This window comes from Dicentrarchus labrax, unplaced genomic scaffold, assembly GCF_905237075.1.
Source record: "Dicentrarchus labrax unplaced genomic scaffold, dlabrax2021, whole genome shotgun sequence".
Classification (NCBI taxonomy): domain Eukaryota; kingdom Metazoa; phylum Chordata; class Actinopteri; family Moronidae; genus Dicentrarchus; species Dicentrarchus labrax.
Genome location: NW_026136760.1, coordinates 120,367 through 137,500, shown reverse-complemented (window position 1 = coordinate 137,500; position 17,134 = coordinate 120,367). Strand labels below are relative to the sequence as shown.

At 42.2% G+C, this 17,134-nt stretch overlaps 1 protein-coding gene across 2 annotated transcripts in view; it reads left to right on the top strand.

Moving 5' to 3' along the window:
• The window catches only part of LOC127359658 (integrin alpha-3), a 25,482-nt gene extending 9,111 nt beyond the window's left edge, over nt 1-16,371 (top strand). The window contains exons 15-29 of one of the 2 annotated variants that reach the window (XM_051393638.1): nt 1,206-1,342; nt 2,172-2,315; nt 2,725-2,822; nt 4,212-4,389; nt 4,976-5,062; nt 5,285-5,364; nt 5,528-5,605; nt 5,692-5,794; nt 5,868-6,044; nt 6,464-6,592; nt 10,929-11,039; nt 12,553-12,651; nt 12,785-12,910; nt 13,082-13,224; nt 14,738-16,371. In XM_051393638.1, the coding sequence (XP_051249598.1) occupies nt 1,206-1,342; nt 2,172-2,315; nt 2,725-2,822; nt 4,212-4,389; nt 4,976-5,062; nt 5,285-5,364; nt 5,528-5,605; nt 5,692-5,794; nt 5,868-6,044; nt 6,464-6,592; nt 10,929-11,039; nt 12,553-12,651; nt 12,785-12,910; nt 13,082-13,192 (1,658 nt within the window). In that variant the 3' untranslated portion in view covers nt 13,193-13,224; nt 14,738-16,371. Of the gene's footprint in view, nt 1-1,205; nt 1,343-2,171; nt 2,316-2,724; nt 2,823-4,211; nt 4,390-4,975; nt 5,063-5,284; nt 5,365-5,527; nt 5,606-5,691; nt 5,795-5,867; nt 6,045-6,463; nt 6,593-10,928; nt 11,040-12,171; nt 12,200-12,552; nt 12,652-12,784; nt 12,911-13,081; nt 13,225-14,737 lie in introns of those variants that run through there. The other variant, XM_051393639.1, reaches the window with a different exon arrangement.
• Nucleotides 16,372-17,134: the final 763 nt, after the last annotated feature.

The window sequence follows — 17,134 nt, the reverse complement described above, 5'->3', positions numbered from 1 at the left end:
GTGTGTCTGTGTCTGTGTGTGTGTGTGTGTGTGTCTGTGTGTGTGTGTGTCTGTGTGTGTGTGTGTCTGTGTGTGTGTGTGTCTGTGTGTGTGTCTGTGTGTGTGTGTGTCTGTGTGTGTGTGTGTGTGTGTGTGTGTGTGTGTGTGTCTGTGTGTGTGTGTCTGTGTGTGTGTGTGTCTGTGTCTGTGTGTGTGTGTGTGTGTGTGTGTGTGTGTGTGTGTGTGTGTGTGTGTGTGTGTGTGTGTGTGTGTGTGTGTGTGTGTGTGTGTGTGTGTGTGTGTGTGTGTGTCTGTGTGTGTGTGTGTGTGTGTCTGTGTGTGTGTGTGTGTGTGTGTGTGTGTGTGTGTGTGTGTCTGTGTCTGTGTGTGTGTGTGTGTGTGTGTGTGTGTGTGTGTGTGTGTGTGTCTGTGTCTGTGTGTGTGTGTCTGTGTGTGCTCTCAGCTAATGGCTGACCTGATTGATTGACAGGACAGAGCTGTCAATTAACATCTGCAGTTAATCAGCAAAGTGACACACTCACACACTCACACTCACACACACACACACACACAGACACAGACACACACACACACACACACACACACACACACACACACACACACACAGGTGACATCATCCTGTGTCCTTGTGTGTCCTCTTGTCCTCTGTGTTTTTTTTACTGAAGGATAAATCACATTACAGAAACTGATATTATTACATCACACACACACACACACACACACACACACACACACACACACACGTGTGTGTGTGTGTGATGTGTGATGTGTGTGTCCTGGTTGTGTCTCATTAATTTGACCAATCACAGACGAGGTCACACTGTTGCTATGACACAAAACCTTCACACACACACACAAGCTGCTGATTTAATTCATTTATGTTATGTTAGTTGTCAGTCAACATTACTTATTGATTGATATTCACTTTATATTTATTCTTCAGCTGGCCGATTAAATGTGACGAAATGTAATAAAATTATGATCAAAACTATGAGAATTAAATGATGATTGTCTTTATTTTACGTCATTTTGTGACTGTGTGTTTGAAGCTTCTACAGAAATGAACTTTAAAGCTTATGTTGTATAATATATTTATCATATTTAAATATATTTACCATGTTTAAATATATTTATGTTGCTGTTGATATTAATGTGTCTCTCTTTAACTGTCTGTCTCTCTCTCTGTCTGCCTGTCTGTCTCTTAGCCATTCACTTCACTGTGACCGCTGACGTCACCAGCCTCAAGCCCCGCCTCCATTTCCGTGACAACAGGCAGAACGTGTACTCTGGTTACCTGTCGATGCCGAAAAAACAATGTGAAACCCTGAGAGTGGGACTGCTGGTGAGACACGCTCAGATAACAGTCTGACACCCTGTTAGCGCCCCCTACAGGCTGCAGTGTTCTTTACAGTTGTTAACTGAACATCCAATAGAAGAAATGCACTCGTTTGGGACTCCACTAAATCTGACACCTGATTTCTGAGAGGAAAAACATCTGAAATCGGAAGTTTGATGTAGAGTTTAAAAGTTTAATTACGGAAGTTCTGCAGTGGGAGATAAGAGCGACTGACTCTTCTGAGCATTAATCAGTCGGCTGCTGAGTTCACATCCTGGTTCTCCACCAGGATTCAGAGGAAAAACAGTACTTTCTGTGAACAGACTGACGTTTGTGGACAGAAGTTGTTTAGAGAACTTCAAAGAGCACTGAGCTCTCAGGTGGTCGACGTGCAGGTAAAAGCTGTGCAAGTTGAGGTAAAGTTCACAATGTTCTGGGCTCGTCCAGTCACGTCTTCATGGAGATCTTATCAACATATGTTTGTTCCTGTCCACATTGTTGCTGCCTTTTTGCAGTCATGACGTCTGTTCTGATTCAGTTGAGGCTGACAGATGTGTGATTACCAAGTGAACGCCGCCCTGATATGTTTCAAACTGTCTCGCTGCTGTTTTTACTCCATTAATCCTGTTTACTTCACATTCCTGCTGCTCATTGTGCTGGTTTCACTTGAATAAACCTGGAGAGAGATAATCCTTCAGTTTGTGTTCTGTTCATGTTCTGTTGGAGTTCAAGGACTCATCTGACAGAAGATTAACACAGAAGAGGACAAAAGTAGAACAGTTGCTCATATGAAAAGTGTTGCTGAGGTTCTGTTCTGTGTGTTTGTGTTCTGCAGAGTTCTATCCGAGACAAAGTGGAACCTTTGGTGTTCTCTCTGAATGTTTCGCTGTACGAGAAGCTTCCCAAGAAAAGAAACGGTGTACAGGACCTGAAACGCTTCCCTGTGCTGAACCAGACACCCCGGCCCATCAAAAGCCAGGTCAGAACCCGTAGAACCATCAGAACCAATTAAAACCTTTTAAAAACCCAGCAGAACCCCTCACAAACCTGTTAAAAACCTAATGAAAAACATCAGAACCTATTGATCAGAAAACATAGGTCCTATTAAAAACCTACCAGAACCCAGGTCAAAACCTAGAAGTCTGGTCAGAAACTGGTTCACAAATGAGAAGGAACCAACAGAGAATCTTGGTTGCATCCATGTGAGGACCCTTCAGAAACCAGATGATAATCCTAACCCATCAGAACCCATTAGAACCCACAACAGAACCGATCAAGGTCAGACAGAAACAGAACCCAGAGAAAACAGTAGAACCCAGGTTAGAAGGAAGAACTCAGAGAACTGTTTTTAGTGTCTTTCACTGATGTTGGAATCCTTCATCCTTCAGATTCACATCCAGAAGGCCTGTGGTTCTGATAACCGTTGCCATAGTAACCTGCAGATGACGGCCCAGTTCACAGATGAGAACCAGAGACCCTTCCCCACGTGAGTCAACACACAATTGATCATTTATATGGATCATATCAAAATAATGTGATTGTTGCTGAGAGCAGAACAAAAGAGCATAAATCAGTTCCTCCAGGAAGTGTTCGCAACAACACACATTCAACCAATCTGTTCATTCTGCGTGGCCTTGCAGTTTTGTTCAATCATGCAACTTTTCCACAGATTTGAACCCTGCTCATATGTTGAGCCGTACGCCACCAAATTACCAGAGATTTAACTTTTATGCTGAGCAGCTATCTTGGATTATCTTGGTCGGGGCTGGTGAGGTTTTTCCGACTTTCCTAGTTGGAAATCCGACTTCAGGGTATTTTAGTTGAGTTTCGACTGAAAAGGCTACTGAGTTCAAATGCAGTATTAAACCATTACAATCTTTGTAACACGTTTTATTCAATTTTCTTCTCTCGAAAATTTAATTACAAAAATATGTAAAAAAAATAATCCCATCTTAACATGTTTTGCAATGTTTTAGAAGAGCTGTTCTGAAATCAGGAATTTTAGGCCGCAATAATCCTGATTGACTGACTGATGGTCCAAATCTCCAATCAAGGCGCATGTCCTTTGAGACGAGTCAGTGTTTTGTCTCACTTTCTTCAGTGTCAGTTAAGGTGACCAGATTCCAACAAACCATGTGTGGGACAACAAGTTTGTTTGTGTGATGTGCGACATGTCAGCAGTGTGTTAGGTAGTCTAGCAGTTTGATATAATGTCGATCTAACTTAAAACATTTGCCTTCAGCAGCACACAATAGACTATGCAGGTTACAGATTACCTTCAGCATGTATTTAATATATTTTATTTCAATGTAACGTTCCCAACTCGCATGCAAATTAGGACTTAATACAGTAGACTGAGCATAAAATGAAGCTAAAGATGTCCATTTATAGTTCCCCAGTCTTTATCGTTGCTGTATTTCTATTTTCTTTGTGGTAGTTTCCATGATATTCAGCCTAAATTTGCAGAGTTGGTGACATTGTGGTGAATTTTTATGTTTGGAGTAGCATGGCAAAGACGGTGAGAGGTAAGCCTGCTTTTGTTCGTCATCAAACACAAACAAATTGCAAGTTTGCACAGAATTCAGGGATTGGTTGAATTTGTATTGTGACCGTAACTTCCTGGAAGGACTGATTGAAAGGATGACAAACCTCTCTGACAGTCAGTTGGTCCCAGCTGACCTCAGACTGTTGCTATCAATTCAATTCAATTCAATTCAATTTTATTTGTATAGCGCCAATTCATAACAGAAATTATCTCAGGACACTTTTCAAATAGAGCAGGTCTAGACCGAACTCTTTAACATTAATTACAGAGACCCAACAGTATCATGTTGTGATTTATTATGTTTTCGTTTGTATGTTTCTGTTTTTCCAGGCAGAAGGACAAACAGGTGTTGTACTACAACAGTAACATTAACCGATTGTTTCTGGAGGTTAACGTCAGCAATGCAGCATCACTGGGCCAACCGGCAGAGGATGCTCACAATGCCGTTTTGAACATTAGCACCCCCCCATTGCTCATATACTCCGGCGTCCGAACTAATGTAGTGAAGGTAAGTTATTTTAGCTGGTAGAGAACAAAGACAGTGATCATGTAGAGCAGAGTATCATCTGCATACAAGTGGATATTAACTGAAGCTGTGAATTACTGAAACTGTATGTAGTGAACAGTGGTGGACTGAGCCTTGAGGGACACCAGTTACAGTATACATACTGAAGACTAGAAGGGTGTATTGTTGAGAGACCTTGGGGTAGAGGACTGCATTGGGATTGGGGTCCAAGCGAACTGTCAAAAAATAAACTGAATGATCGATTTTTGCCTGTGTTCCATCAAAGAGGTGCACGTGGTGCAAAACAGTTCACCTTTTATACAGATCACCAGGTAATCACCTTGTCCCGTCTTTAACAGTAATCTTTGTGGGTAAATGTTCGTGTCACACGTCTGCTTCTTCACAACCAAAACAAGAAAGTGAGTTTGGTGACGTATGACTCAGTGTTTTAATTGTTGCGATGGCAACATCGCAACTTCCTGTAGGGACTGAGGGACTTGACTGATTGACTTGAGACATTCCATAAAGGATCAGGGACTTGATGTAGACCAGTTAGTCCTACAGTCAGTCCTGTTTGTTTGTGTTTCAGGGTGACGTCAAGGCGAAGGTGGAGTGTTCTGTTGTGGGCGCTGTTGTTCTGTGTGAGCTGGGGAACCCGTTCAAAAGCAACCAGGAGGTATAGAACGTTCTCGACAATGTATTACTGCCAGCACTATAGTACTGCAGTACTATTATCTGTATGACTGTCTGTACTGCAGTACTATTGTCTGTATAACTGTCTGCATTGCAGTACTATTGTCTGTATAACTGTCTGCACTGTAGTACTATTGTCTGTATTACTGTCTGTACTGCAGTACTCCTGCTGAGACTCTAACCGATTGGTCTCCTTCTGTTTCAGGTACACGTGTTGATCATATTTCAGCCTTCTGAGATCACTTTAGACACGAAAGAGATCGAGTCTGTGCTGCAGCTGTCCACGTAGGACACACACACACACACACACACACACACACACACACACACCTGTTTGAATGTCTTTTGGTACTGAGTCATACTGAATCATACCGAGTCATATTGAGTCATACTGAGTCATACTGACTCGTACTGAGCCCTGTTGAGTCGTGTCTCTATGTGTTTTCAGACTCAGTGATCAATCAGGTCTGTTTCCTGTCTCCGTCTCCATGTTGGTGGAGTATTCACTGCAGGCGTCTCTCACTCTGTAAGTAACACACAGTACAAGAGGTGGTTTAATGTTGACCTCTGACTTTAGACCTCACTTCTTATTAGTTAATTGTGTTCTGACAGCATCAAACCACCAGGCCACACCTCCTTCAGTGGTCAAGTGATGGGTGAGTCGGCCATGAAGAAGACAGAGGACATCGGAAATCTGCTGCTCTTCACCTTCCAGGTTTGTCTGAAATCAGTCCGATTGTTCATGGTGTAAACAGACCAGGTGTTAACCCTTCCACCTTCTTCGACAGGTGTACATCAAAGGGAAGCCACTGGGTGGCCTAGGCAACCTTCAGGTTGAGTTTGATTGGCCGAGAGAGGTGTCCAATGGGAAGTGGCTGCTGTACATCACAGAGATCCAAGTCAATGGCACATCAGAGCCTCACTGTGAGCCGCCCGGCAACATCATCAACCCCCTCAATCTCATGGTAACCATGGCAACATCAGCCACACATTGACTCCTTTCAAAATAAAAGTGCTGTGCTGGCACATTTCAGAGTAGAGGCAGATCCAGTCAAAATCTTTAGCGTGCCTGTTTTATGTTTTTAGTTTTCCATTTCATTGCCGTTATTCTTCATCATAGGCATCGCCCAAAACAGTGACATGATGTACACGAGATTGAATACTGTAAAATAAAAAACAATTATATTTAAAATACCTTTTTATATCTGTAATGTTCCTATGACATGACGGACTCTGCTGCCTCATAGCGCTCACCATTTGTTAGTATACATAAGTGAGTATTACAGAGCCTGTTAGCTGGGGAAGCTAACATTACTGCCCACTGCTGTTTTTCACCACAAATAAATTAGATTTTGAATGACCTGATCCATTCCTGTTTGCTCAGCTGTCAAAGGAGAAGAAGAAAAAGAGGAGGAGGAGTCTGGAAGAGGCAAATGAGACAGAGGAGGAGCAGAGAGATAAAACTTTACCTGTCCTCCACCTGCAGGGACAGAAGAAGAAGTCCTACACTCTGGTACGAGCATACTAATTTCTGTTGTGTTGCTCCTCTTATTGTTGCAGCTGCCACAGGGGGGCGCTCTGATGAATGAACAAAGGATCAAAGAGGACACTTTAAGAAAGTTAGGACATCTTGTTGTCCTAATAACTTCAAAGAGCTGTTTGAGGATTTGGACTGAATTGTAGGGGCTGGGATTCAGCTCCTGGTCAGGGTCTGGGGTCTGGTCCATTTTGGGAATTCAATTCAATTCAATTCAATTTTATTTGTATAGCGCCAATTCATAACAGAAGTTATCTCAGGACACTTTTCAAATAGAGCAGGTCTAGACCGAACTCTTTAAAACATTATTTACAGAGACCCAACAGTACCACCATGAGCAAGAACTTGGCGACAAGGGCAAGGAAAAACTGCCTGTTAAAAGGCAGAAACCTAGGACAGATCCTCCGGCTCTAGGTGGGTGGTCGTCTGTCTCGACCAGTTGGGGTGAGAGAGAGAGAGAGAGAGAGAGGCAGAGAGAGAGAGAGTGAGAGACAGACAGACAGGTGCACAGCAACAACAGTATTGGCAATGGCAATCTAGCAGGACCATGGCAGGAGGCTCCACCAGGATTGACAAGAACCTGCGAGACGAGAAAGCACAAGAACTCCGGAGAAGAAGTGAAGTTAATAACATGCATTAATGGGACATGAATGAGTGCAGAAAGAGAGAGGAAGGGAGGAGCTCAGTGCACCATGGGAAATCCCCCGATAGTCTAGGCCTATAGCAGCATAACTAAGGGATGGTTCAGGACTCACCTGATCCAGCCCTAACTATAAGCTTTATCAAAGAGGAATGTCTTAAGCCTACTCTTGAATGTGGTGAGGGTGTCTGCCTCCCGAACCACAAATGGAAGCTGGTTCCACAAGAGAGGAGCTTGGTAACTGAAGGTTCTGGCTCCTGTTCTACTTTTAGAGACTATAGGAACCACAAGTAGCCCAGCATTCAGAGAACGTAGTGTTCTAGAGGGGTAATAGGGTACTATGAGCTCTTTAAGATATGAAGGGGCCTGACCATGAAGAGCTTTATAGGTGAGGAGGAGGATTTTAAATTCTATTCTACATTTTACGGGGAGCCAGTGCAGAGAAGCTAGTACAGGAGAGATGTGATCTCTTTTTCTAGTTCCTGTCAGTACTCGTGCTGCAGCGTTCTGAATTAATTGGAGCGTTTTAATGGACTTATTGGGGCAACCTGATAATAAAGAGTTGCAGTAATCCAGCCTTGAAGTAACAAATGCATGGAATGGTTTTTCTGCATCTGTCTGTGATAGGATGTGTCTAATTTTTCTAATATTACGTAAATGAAAGAAGGCAGTCCTAGAGGTCTGCTTTATGTGGGAGTTAAATGACAAATCCTGATCAAAGATAACTCCAAGATTCCTGACAGTGGTGCTAGAGGCCAAGTTAATGCCATCTAGAGTAACTATATCTTTAGACAGTGAGTCTCTAAGGTTTTTGGGGCCAAGAACAAGAATTTCGGTTTTTTCTGAGTTTAACATCAGAAAATTGCAGGTCATCCAGGATTTTGTGTCCTTAAGACATGTTTGTAATTTAGATAATTGATTAATTTCATTGGGTTTGATTGATAGATATAACTGCGTATCATCTGCATAACAGTGAAAGTTAATGGAGTGATTCCTAATAATGTTGCCTAAAGGGACCATATATAAAGTAAATAGTATTGGTCCAAGTACAGAACCTTGTGGAACTCCATGACTAACTTTAGTATTTATGGAGGATTCATCGTTAACATGTACAAACTGAGAACGATCTGATAAGTATGACTTAAACCAGCTTAGGGCAGTTCCTTTAATGCCAATTTGATGCTCAAGTCTCTGTAAAAGAATATCATGGTCAATGGTGTCAAATGCAGCACTAAGATCTAATAATACAAGTACAGAGACAAGTCCATTGTCAGAAGCAGTCAGAAGGTCATTATTAACTTTAACCAGAGCTGTCTCTGTGCTATGATGAACTCTAAATCCTGACTGAAAATCCTCAAATAAACTATTGTTATGTAGAAAGTCACACAACTCTTTGGCGACTACTTTCTCCAGAATCTTAGAGAGGAAGGGGAGGTTAGAAATCGGTCTATAGTTGGCTAAAACCCCTGGGTCAAGAGTGGACTTTTTAAGAAGGGGTTTAATTACAGCTACTTTAAAGGACTGTGGTACATATCCTGATAATAAAGAAAGATTAATCATATCCAGTAAAGAAGTGCCAATTAAGGGGACAACTTCTTTAAGCAGCCTAGTTGGGATCGGGTCTAATAGACAGGTTGATGGCTTCGATGAAGAAATGATTGAAGTTAACTGATGAAGATCGATAGCAGAAAATCAGTCTAAATATATATCTAAGTTTACATTGACAGAAGTCCCTGAACTTGGAGAGCCACTGATAACTGTTGATGGCAGTTGGTGATTAATTTTTTCTCTAATAGTAATAATTTTATTATAGAAGAAGCTCATGAAGTCATTGCTACTTAAGTTTATGGGGATATGTGGCTCGATAGAGCTGTGACTCTCTGTCAGCCTGGCTACAGTGCTGAAGAGGAACCTAGGGTTGTTCTTATTTTCTTCTTTTAGTGCTGAGTAATAGGCTCCTCTGGCATTACGGAGGGCCTTTCTATAGGTTTTAAGATTATCTTGCCAAATTGAGCGATATTCTGATAATTTGGAAGAGCGCCATTTCCTTTCAGATTTCCTAGCTATTTGTTTTAACTGGCGGGTTTGGTGGTTATACCAAGGTGCTAGTCTCCTATGTTTTAATAATTTCCTTTTTATAGGAGCGATAGAGTCTAATGTTGATCGTAGTGAGCCTGTAGCACTATCGACAAGATTATCAATTTCAGAGGGACTAAAGTCGTTATAGGAGTCTGTTAAATTCAGACATGGCATTGAATTAAACACTGAAGGAATCTCCTCCTTAAATTTACCTACAGCACTGTCAGATAGACATCTGCTGTAGGAAGTTTTGCCTAATGGCTTATAATCTAATAGTATGAATTCAAAAGTTACTAAATAATGGTCAGATAGGAAAGGATTATGTGGGAAGACTATTAAATGTTAAATGTTAGAGGACAGAGACCTGATATTTAACAGCCCACATTTCATTCTCTTATTTTGTGCTACTGAGGAGTTGGTTTTAATTTTTATTAGATTTTTATGTTGAACTCCTCTTGTTTTTATTTCTTTAAATAATAATAATTATTATTATTATTATTATTATTATCAATGAAGCCCACATTGTTTTCTGGACACCACCTCGACAGCCAGCGGTGGAATGACGACATGCGGCTATACATGTCATCACTGGTCACATTGGGCAGGGGTCCAGAGAAAACTACGGAGTCCAACATTGTTTTAGCATAATTACACACCGACTCCACATTAATCTTAGTGACCTCCGTTTGGCGTAAACGGGTGTCATTCCCGCCGACGTGGATAACAATCTTACTGTATTTACGTTTATCTTTAGCCAGCAGTTTTAAATTTGATTCAATGTCGTCCGCTCTGTCCCCAGGGATACATTTAACTATGGCCGCTGGCTTCATTAACTTCACGTTTCTGACTATGGAGCTGCCAATAACCAGAGTTGGTTACTCAGCGGGTGTATCGCTGAGTGGGGAAAATGTATTAGAAACATGAATGGGTTGGTGGTGACCTGTGGGCTTCGCCGTTTTAGTCTTCCTTCGCTCAGTCACCCAGCCTCCCTGTCTTCCCGGCTGCTCGAGAACTACCGGAGGAACTACCGGGGGAACTACCGGGGGAACTACAGATGTAACAGAAGCTACCTTCGGTCGGACCGCACCGGCTACTGGGGGCTGGCTAACTATAGCGGCTAAAGATATCTCCGTGGTGCGGTACCGTTCCTCTAACTCACTAAGCCTCGCCTCCAGCCTAGTAAATAAACTACACTTAAAACAGGTACGATTATCATTAAAGGAGGCAGAGGAATAGCTAAACATCTGACACACTGAGCAGGACAGAGGAGAGGAAGAGGGAGAAGCCATAGCTTACTGCTAATGCTAATGAAGCTAGCGTGTATGAAAAAACTTTGAAAGCAGTGAAAAGTCGCTAAAAGAAGGAGAAACTCCGAGTGTTTAGGTAGAACTAGTCTACGTTTAAATGTTAAGCGGGAAAATAACCGCTGTAACGAGTAAAACAAATTTAGATTTAGCGTTCACTGACAGAGCTACAGCACCAAACAGTGTACACAGAGCAGGAAGTAAACTGGAAATGAGTCTGTACGCTTACCGTAGCACGTTACAGAATCAGGGTCATCAGAACTATAAATGTGTGTGTTTGTATGTGCAGGACTGTGTGCACGGGGCTAACTGTGTGACGTTCGTCTGTCCACTGGTCAACATGAACAACTCAGCAACTCTCACTGTCAGAGCCAGACTGTGGAACTCCACCATGATCGAGGTACAAACACTTTCAACATTTTTTAAATGATTTCTGCAACCCATACATTTAATGATTCATAATGATACATTGCACCTGTGTGTAACATTTCATACAATTCTACCCATAATATTATAATAATATAATTATATTATTAATATGCTTTTGATACCAGGCAGATGTGAGTGTAGATAAGGGGCATAGGCCGATGCTATAGATACCAAGCAGGTGTCAGTGCTGTAGATACAGGGCATAGACTGATGCTATAGATACAAGGCAGATGCCAGTGCTGTATATACAGGGCATAGACCGATGCTTATGTCAGTGCTGTAGATACAAGGCATAGACTTATGCTATAGATACAAGGCAGGTGTCAGCGCTGTAGATACAGGGCATAGACTGATGCTATAGATACAAGGCAGATGTCAGTGCTGTATATACAGGGCATAGACCGATGCATATGTCAGTGCTGTAGATACAAGGCATAGACTAATGCTATAGATACAAGGCAGGTGTCAGCACTGTAGATACAGGGCATAGACTGATGCTATAGATACAAGGCAGATGTCAGTGCTGTATATACAGGGCATAGACTGATGCATATGTCAGTGCTGTAGATACAAGGCATAGACTAATGCTATAGATACACGGCAGAGGTCATTGCTATACAAACAGGGCATAGACCGGTGCTGTAGATACACGGCAGAGGTCATTCCTGTAGATACGGGGCATAGACTGATGCTATAGATACATGGCAGAGGTCAGTGCTGTAGACACATGGCAGAGGTCGATGCTATAGATACATGGCAGAGGTCAGTGCTGTAGATACAGGGCATAGACCGATGCTATAGATTTGATTAATATTATAGTAACAATAATGATAATATTTACTATTTCAACTATATCAAGTTTTAGTGAAGTCCAATAATTTGACACTAATTGTGTGATTTAGCCCTAATCCATATCTTGTCTTTATTTTGTTTATTATTCTATTCATACAATTCTACTGACAGGGGGCGCTACAATAACAATATACATGTCTTTAATAAGATGAAACTAGGTGCACATTTCTCCATAAGCATGTGCACAACAAATATTTTGGGTTGTATCTTCAGACGTGAATCACAAACTCTTCTGGCTTGGACTCTTTCAGAAGCTGTGGCTGTGAGCAGTGGCAGCAGGTGCAGAAACCACCCACATATACTTAATATTCTAGTTCAACCTGCACATTTCCTGTGTGGTCAAGTCTCAGTTGTTTTTAAGCCAAGGTCTTGCTCATGGTGGGAACTGTTGGGTCTCTGTAAATGTGCTAACTATGAGCTAACGTCACGCTTTGGGCCAGAGGACACTGGAACTACATAGAAGGAGTCCTACATCAGGAATGAATAGACACCCAGCAGCCAGTCAGAACCCAGTATTCACCCAGACCATGGTATAAAAGCTGATAATCAGACCTGTGTTTGTTTTTCTGCCCTCTGGTGGTAAAAGTTCATCTATTACGTCTTTAAATCAGATCTTCCTGCGTGAATTTTAGGACTACAGCGATGCAAGGAGTGTGTTGGTTCGAGGCCAGGCGACTCTGAAGCTTCAGAGTAACAAACCGACCGTCAACATGGAGTATCAAAGCACAGAGGTAGTAACATAAACTGCTGTTAGCGTCCCCTAGAGGCTGCAGTGTTCATTTCAGCTGTAAACGACATAAGCATTATATGCTTTGACCAGTCATGATCAGTGTGTCTGTAGCTTCCTGTGTTTGTCCTCTGCAGATTGAGGTCCACATTTATCCAGACTCAGGCCAGAAGGTGGATTCCAGTGCCCCCCTGTGGATCATTGTGGTGTCTGCCCTTGCAGGAGTCTTACTGCTGGCTCTGATCTGCCTGCTGCTCTGGAAGGTAAACTGAGCTGAGGAGGTCCACAGTCTGATCACTGGATCTAGTTTCAGTGCGATTATTTTTCTGTTGGGCTTTCTTGTCACTATAAAAGCATTCATTTGTAATCAATTTAATTTACCATCATCAAATCCTGGTTGGTAAAGTGCCACTGTGTCGCTCCCTGCTGTTCAGTGTGGTTTCTTCAGGAGAGCCAGAACCAGAGAGCTGTACGAGGCAAAGACCCAGAAAGCCCACATGAAGAGCCAGCCGTCTGAGAACGAGAGGCTGGAAGAGGAGATCTGAGGCTGGGCACACTGCTGCCAGAGAGCCCCGCTGTAAGGACCAGCTGCTGACTGACAGTTTACTGACTGTTTACTGTTAACTGAGTGTTCACTGACTTTTCACTATTTACTGACTGTTTACTGTTTACTGACTGTTCACTAACTGTTTACTGACTGTTCACTGATTGTTTACTGACTGTTCACTGACTGTTTACTGTTTACTGACTGTTCAATAACTGTTTTCTGACTGTTTACTGACTGTTTACTGTTCACTGACTGTTTACTGACTGTTTACTGACTGTTTACTTTTTACTGTTTACTGACTGTTCACTGTTTACTCACTGTTTACTGACTGTTTACTGTTTACTCTTTACTGACTGTTCACTAACTGTTTACTGACTGTTTACTGACTGTTTACTGACTGTTTAGTGTTTACTGACTGTTCACTAACTGTTTACTGACTGTTTACTGTTCACTGACTGTTTACTGTTTACTGACTGTTCACTTTTTACTGTTTACTGACTGTTCACTGTTTACTCACTGTTTACTGACTGTTTACTGTTTACTGACTGTTCACTTTTTACTGTTTACTGACTGTTCACTGTTTACTCACTGTTCACTGACTGTTTACTGTTCACTGACTGTTTACTGACTGTTTACTGACTGTTCACTGTTTACTCACTGTTTACTGACTGTTTACTGTTTACTCTTTACTGACTGTTTACTGACTGTTTACTGTTTACTGACTGTTCACTAACTGTTTACTGACTGTTTACTGTTCACTGACTGTTTACTGTTTACTGACTGTTCACTTTTTACTGTTTACTGACTGTTCACTGTTTACTCACTGTTTACTGACTGTTTACTGTTTACTGACTGTTCACTTTTTACTGTTTACTGACTGTTCACTGTTTACTCACTGTTCACTGACTGTTTACTGTTTACTGACGGACTGTTTTTGTCCTCAGCTGTCAATCAGAGGGGGCAGGGCTTGCTGAACTTTACTTCCTGTTTTCTTTCCAGCTTTTCAGACTCTTCCTTCTTGAGTCATCTGTGTTTGCTTCTATCTGACTGTCCATTATTAGCATTGGTTCATTGATTAATATATTGATCTGTCATTCATATTAGTTAATTGATTGATATATTGTTTTTTTATTAATATTCGTTTACTAATCAATATATCGATAAATACATTACTGTATTCATATTTCTTTATAATACATCTTTTATTGTGAAAATCCACCCTCAAGTTCCTGTTTAACCTGACTTATGGAAGGTTTGATCACAGCGCCATCTGGTGGACATTAGAGGCTAACAATGCTAACATGTTTATCAGGCATAATGTTAGTTTAGCCTGTTAGCATGCTAGTAGCGTGCAGCAACGAAGGCTGAACGTCATTAAACTATCGACCTGCTGATGGCGCTGGATCAATAAAGTTACATCCTTAATACTTTATTACTTCCTGTTTACCTGTCTCCACTTCCTGTTTACATGTCCGCCCGTCTCCACTTCCTGTTTACCTGTCTGCCGTGTGAGACAAACAAGGTTTCTGTCTTCTGTCTTCAGTGCGGCTTCTTTGAGCGTCGGAGGTCGTGGCGGGCCACTGAGCTCCACCAGGGGAGGATTGTGGGTAAAGACAGACAGCAGCAGTATAAGGACGCAGACGGCTTCCTGATCCAAGATCACGCCCCCTCGTCTAGAAACAGGAAGTCCCCCAAACACTGGGTCACTTCCTGGACTGAGACACACTGAGAGACCAAACCTGACTGAACCTGATTGAACCAGACCGAACCTGACCAAACCTGACCGAACCTGATTGAACCAGACCGAACCTGACCAAACCTGACCGAACCTGATTGAACCAGTCCGAACCTGATTAAACCTGGTTGAACCAGCCCAACCTGATTGAACCAGTCCGAACCTGATTGAACCTGATTGAACCTGATTAAACCTGATTGAACCAGTCCAAACCTGATTGAACCTGATTAAACCTGATTGAACCAGTCCGAACCTGATTGAACCTGATTGAACCTGATTAAACCTGATTGAACCAGTCCGAACCTGATTAAACCTGATTGAACCAGTCCGAACCTGATTGAACCTGATTGAACCTGATTAAACCTGATTGAACCAGTCCGAACCTGATTGAACCAGTCCGAACCTGACTGAACCTGATTGAACCTGATTAAACCTGATTGAACCAGTCCGAACCTGATTGAACCTGATTGAACCAGTCCGAACCTGATTGAACCAGTCCGAACCTGACTGAACCTGATTGAACCTGACCGAACCTGACTGAACCTGATTGAACCTGATTGAACCAGTCCGAACCTGATTGAACCTGATTGAACCAGTCTGAACCTGACCGAACCTGACCGAACCTGAATGAACCTGATTCAACCTGATTGAATCAGAATGAACTGGACCGAACCAGACCAAACTGGGCTGAACCAGACAGAACCAGACAGAACCAGACCGAACCTGACCGAACCTGACCGAAACAGACCGAACCGGAACAAACCGGGCTGAACCAGACAGAACCAGACCAACACACTGCCATCCACCTGCTGGGACTGTCTGTGTGTGTGTGTGTGTGTGTGTGTGTGTGTAAACAACAACAACAGATTGATTTGTTTATTATTTATCTGTATTTGTAATATTGTGTGTTTATTGTGTGACTCGCTGTGAGTGTGTTTGAACTGCATTTCCCAGCATCCTCTTGGCGATCAGATATAAAGAAATGAATGTAGATGTTTGGACAGTGTTCGTATAAATCAATCACAGACTGATCATTGATTTGGGAATTGATTAGCAGGAAGTGATTTGTAGTTAAAGGGCTGAGTGAAGAAAAAATTGTGGTCTGCTCCTTTAAGATGGAAGCAGAGGTCACATGGCCGCAGAGGTCAGTGAAAGCTTTATTGTGATGTTGTTTCCGTGCTGCCTTCAATGGCTCCTCGTTAAAACTTGTGGGTGTTGCGTTCAGGTGCTGAAGGATCCTGTAAAGATGCTTCTTGTTGTAGTTTTAGGAATCAGCACAGCTACTTCTACTGCCCTTTTTTCTAAGTGTTTTATATAGTTGTGATATTTCTGACAGCACTTGAAAGCATCACCTGTGTGTGTAACATGTTCAGTGTCAGGGATGCGTTCAGTGTCACTGTGAATGTCTGCCGCTGATATTAAAGTATTTTTTATACACTCTGCCTGATGCTTTCAGGGTCACTCTGTTATGTCTGTGAATCAGAGCGGTTGTGTAACCACATTTAAACACACAGCCACTAGGGGGCCTCTCAAAGAGGAATATAGAGTTTATACACTGTTTAATGATTATAGATTATTGATTGAATCAGCTCCATATAGAACATAGCTCTAGAGTTTATACACTGTTTCTTACATTCAAGAGTAGGCTTAAGACGTTCCTCTTTGATAAAGCTTCTTCCCCGGAGTTCTTGTGCTTTCTTGTCTCGCAGGTTCTCATGGATCCTGGTGGAGCCTCCTGCCATGGTCCTGCTTGACTACGATTGCTAATATCACTGATATTAGTGTTATTGTGCAATAAAGTATTGAATCTTGAATTATTATTATAAGTATTATTATAGCTAGTTAGTTGTTGCTGTTGTCACTGCTCATTGTCCCCCATCGTTGCTGTTGTCATGTTCATCATCATCAGTCACTACTATTAGTGTAGTTGTTGCTACTGTTGTTGCTGTGCACCTGTCTGTCTGTCTGTCTGTCTGTCTCTCTCTCTCTTTCACCCCAACTGGTCGAGACAGACGACCACCCACCTAGAGCCGGAGGATCTGTCCTAGGTTTCTGCCTTTTAACAGGCAGTTTTTCCTTGCCCTTGTCTCCAGGGTCTTGCTCATGGTGGTACTGTTGGGTCTCTGTAAATAATGTTATTAGGAGTTCGGTCTACACCTGCTCTATTTGGAAAGTGTCCTGAGATAACGTTCTCATTCTAACCAC